The 2,500-nt window shown below is 45.8% G+C and overlaps 1 protein-coding gene across 3 annotated transcripts in view; it reads right to left on the bottom strand.

Moving 5' to 3' along the window:
- The window catches only part of plxnb3 (plexin B3), a 131,933-nt gene that overhangs the window by 6,450 nt on the left and 122,983 nt on the right, over nucleotides 1–2,500 (bottom strand). For all 3 annotated transcript variants that reach the window (XR_013502221.1, XM_078254134.1, XM_078254135.1), the window contains exon 33: nucleotides 947–1,034. Coding sequence is in view for 2 of the 3 variants with exons in the window: in XM_078254134.1 (XP_078110260.1) it covers nucleotides 947–1,034 (88 nt within the window). In the remaining variant the exon portion in view is untranslated. The remainder of the gene's footprint in view (nucleotides 1–946; nucleotides 1,035–2,500) is intronic.

The following is a 2,500-nucleotide window of genomic DNA, read 5'->3' as shown; positions in this document are numbered from 1 at the left end:
ATTCACAGCCCATTTCCAAAGGGGCGTTACCAACGGACGCCGCTCAAATGCCTCTGGGCGCAGCTGGATAGTCCTTCAACCAATCAGACCAAAGATCTGGGTGACGTAGCAGCGACAGCGGCATCAACGGGTTCGGTGGCCATGTTAAATGTAAACAAAAAGCTGGTCGCCGTCGCTGCGCTATCGTCATCGTGTAAAGCCCGCCTCAACGGTTGTGATTGAAGCCCGCCTAGACGGTTGTGATTGGTGTAAAGCCCGCCTCAACAGTTGTGATTGGTGTAGAGCCCGCCTCATTGGTTGTGATTGGTGTAAAGCCCGCCTCAACGGTTGTGACTGGTGTAAAGCCCGTCTTAACGGTTGTGATTGGTGTAAAGCCCGCCTAGACGGTTGTGATTGGTGTAAAGCCCGTCTTAATGGTTGTGATTGGTGTAAAGCCCGTCTTAACGGTTGTGATTGGTGTAAAGCCCGCCTTAACGGTTGTGATTGGTGTAAAGCCCGCCTTAATGGTTGTGATTGGTGTAAAGCCCGCCTTAACGGTTGTGATTGGTGTAAAGCCCGTCTTAACGGTTGTGATTGGTGTAAAGCCCGTCTTAACGGTTGTGATTGGTGTAAAGCCCGTCTTAACGGTTGTGATTGGTGTAAAGCCCGTCTTAACAGTTGTGATTGGTGTAAAGCCTGCATCAACGGTTGTGATTGCTGCCTCGATTTGGAGAAATTGGAAATGGGCTTGAATGGGCTCTTGGCCAGACGGACTTGCAGAGCAAATCTCACATTTGCCTGAAGTTCGTCAGGGTTTTCCCAGGCTAGGGGTACTTGGGCTTAAAAAAGCAATTCAAAGGGGTAACATTATTGAAAAAAGTTTGAGAACCACTGGTCTGGATGTCCTACATGTTCAATGGTTCTGACATAGTTCATTTTGTGTTGTGCTGAGTTGTCGTGCTCTTACTCTCTCCGGTCTGGAAGACCTGGTTGACTCCAACTCCACCTGAACTCTGAGAACGAGGAATCAGAGCCACCGTGGCTCCGTCTGGGACCTGAACAACGAAAGAGCAGCGGTCAATGTTTAACAGAAAAAGAGAGGAGGAGAAGACAAGGAGAAGTGTAGAAGAACTAGGTTGCGTCCGAAATCCCACAACATGCTATTTAGTAGCTGAAACAGTATGTGAGATGTTTGAGTATGTCCAAAACCTTAGTATGAAATCAATAGACTGTTAATATTAATGGACAAAGCATCGGGTTCGGCTTAATTAAGGGACAGACATGCTCTGTCCCTTATTATTAACAGTCTATAGGCGTTTCTCAATGTCAAGGATCCTTCCTTGGTAGGACTAGTCCTTCCAAGGAAGGATCCTTCAGAGGCTAGGCCATCAAAGACATGGGATGGTAAGTGACGTTAAAACATGAATAAAGGGTGAATAAGTAACGTTACACTAATAGGCTAGCCTATTAGCTCCTGATCCAGCATTTTTTTTATTTATTTTTTTTAGGATTGTGGGTAATATGGGAGCGCAAAGGATACACATATGCATCCTTTGCTGTCTATGGGAAATTCTCCAAACGAAGGACTCTGTTGACATTGGAACAGTCCTTCGACGGACGTTGATGACGTAGCATCCTCGAAATTCTGGCTTCGAAGGATCCTTCCTTGACATTGAGAAACACCTTATGTATGAAACCAATAGTACGTGAATTGCAAGTATGCAAACCGAGGCTGTATAACGAGAACTGGATCCAGCGTTCGGCGGGAAGCCCCGTACGTTCCAATGAGAGTACGTGAAAACATTGTGTTTTCGTTGTTCCCGATCGTTTACATGCTTAGCTTAAAAAAAACAATAGTTGTATTTAGCTAGACAACCAAGGAGATTTAATAATTATGTCGTGCTACTAGCTAGCTAGCTACTAACTAGCGCTAGCAGTTAGCCTGCAGTTTCGTGAGCAAAGCTCATCCATGGCTTCATCCTTCATCCACGTTACGAGCTTTACAGCATACGGCCATCGGATGTATCATAAGAGAGAACCAAGGCGATGTAATCACTGTCTGTAGTAACGTTATATAGGCATATAGCTAGCTATGTATAGATCTTAATACAGCCATGCTAGCTACCCCTGATGTTAGCAACTAGCTAGCTAGCCGATAGCCCGCCAGTTTGGGAAATGCTAATGACGTTACATCCACGTAGCTAACAGGCTTTACAGCATACATAGATGCATATAGATGTTTCTTTCGCCATGCAAAGTCTATCTGGGCTATGGGGTGCAGTACCAGTGTTATCCACTAAGCCCATGGTGGCGCTCTTCCTGGGGGCTTGGTGCAAACACTGGACACTACGGCGGCATGAGTATCCCACAATGCAATGCGGTAGTTATGTCAACATTCATAACAGTTTACAGCATCCAAAGCAGCTCTGCAACGTCAACTACTATTTGAACTACTGTTGGTCTAGCTGCTAACCTTTCTTCAGTAATTCAGTAAGCGTTATCTGGCGATGCCGCTAACGCT

The sequence above is a fragment of the Sander vitreus genome, chromosome 7, assembly GCF_031162955.1.
Source record: "Sander vitreus isolate 19-12246 chromosome 7, sanVit1, whole genome shotgun sequence".
Lineage (NCBI taxonomy): Eukaryota > Metazoa > Chordata > Actinopteri > Perciformes > Percidae > Sander > Sander vitreus.
The sequence above is the reverse complement of the archived record's forward strand: the minus strand, read 5'-3'. Positions and strand labels throughout refer to the sequence as shown.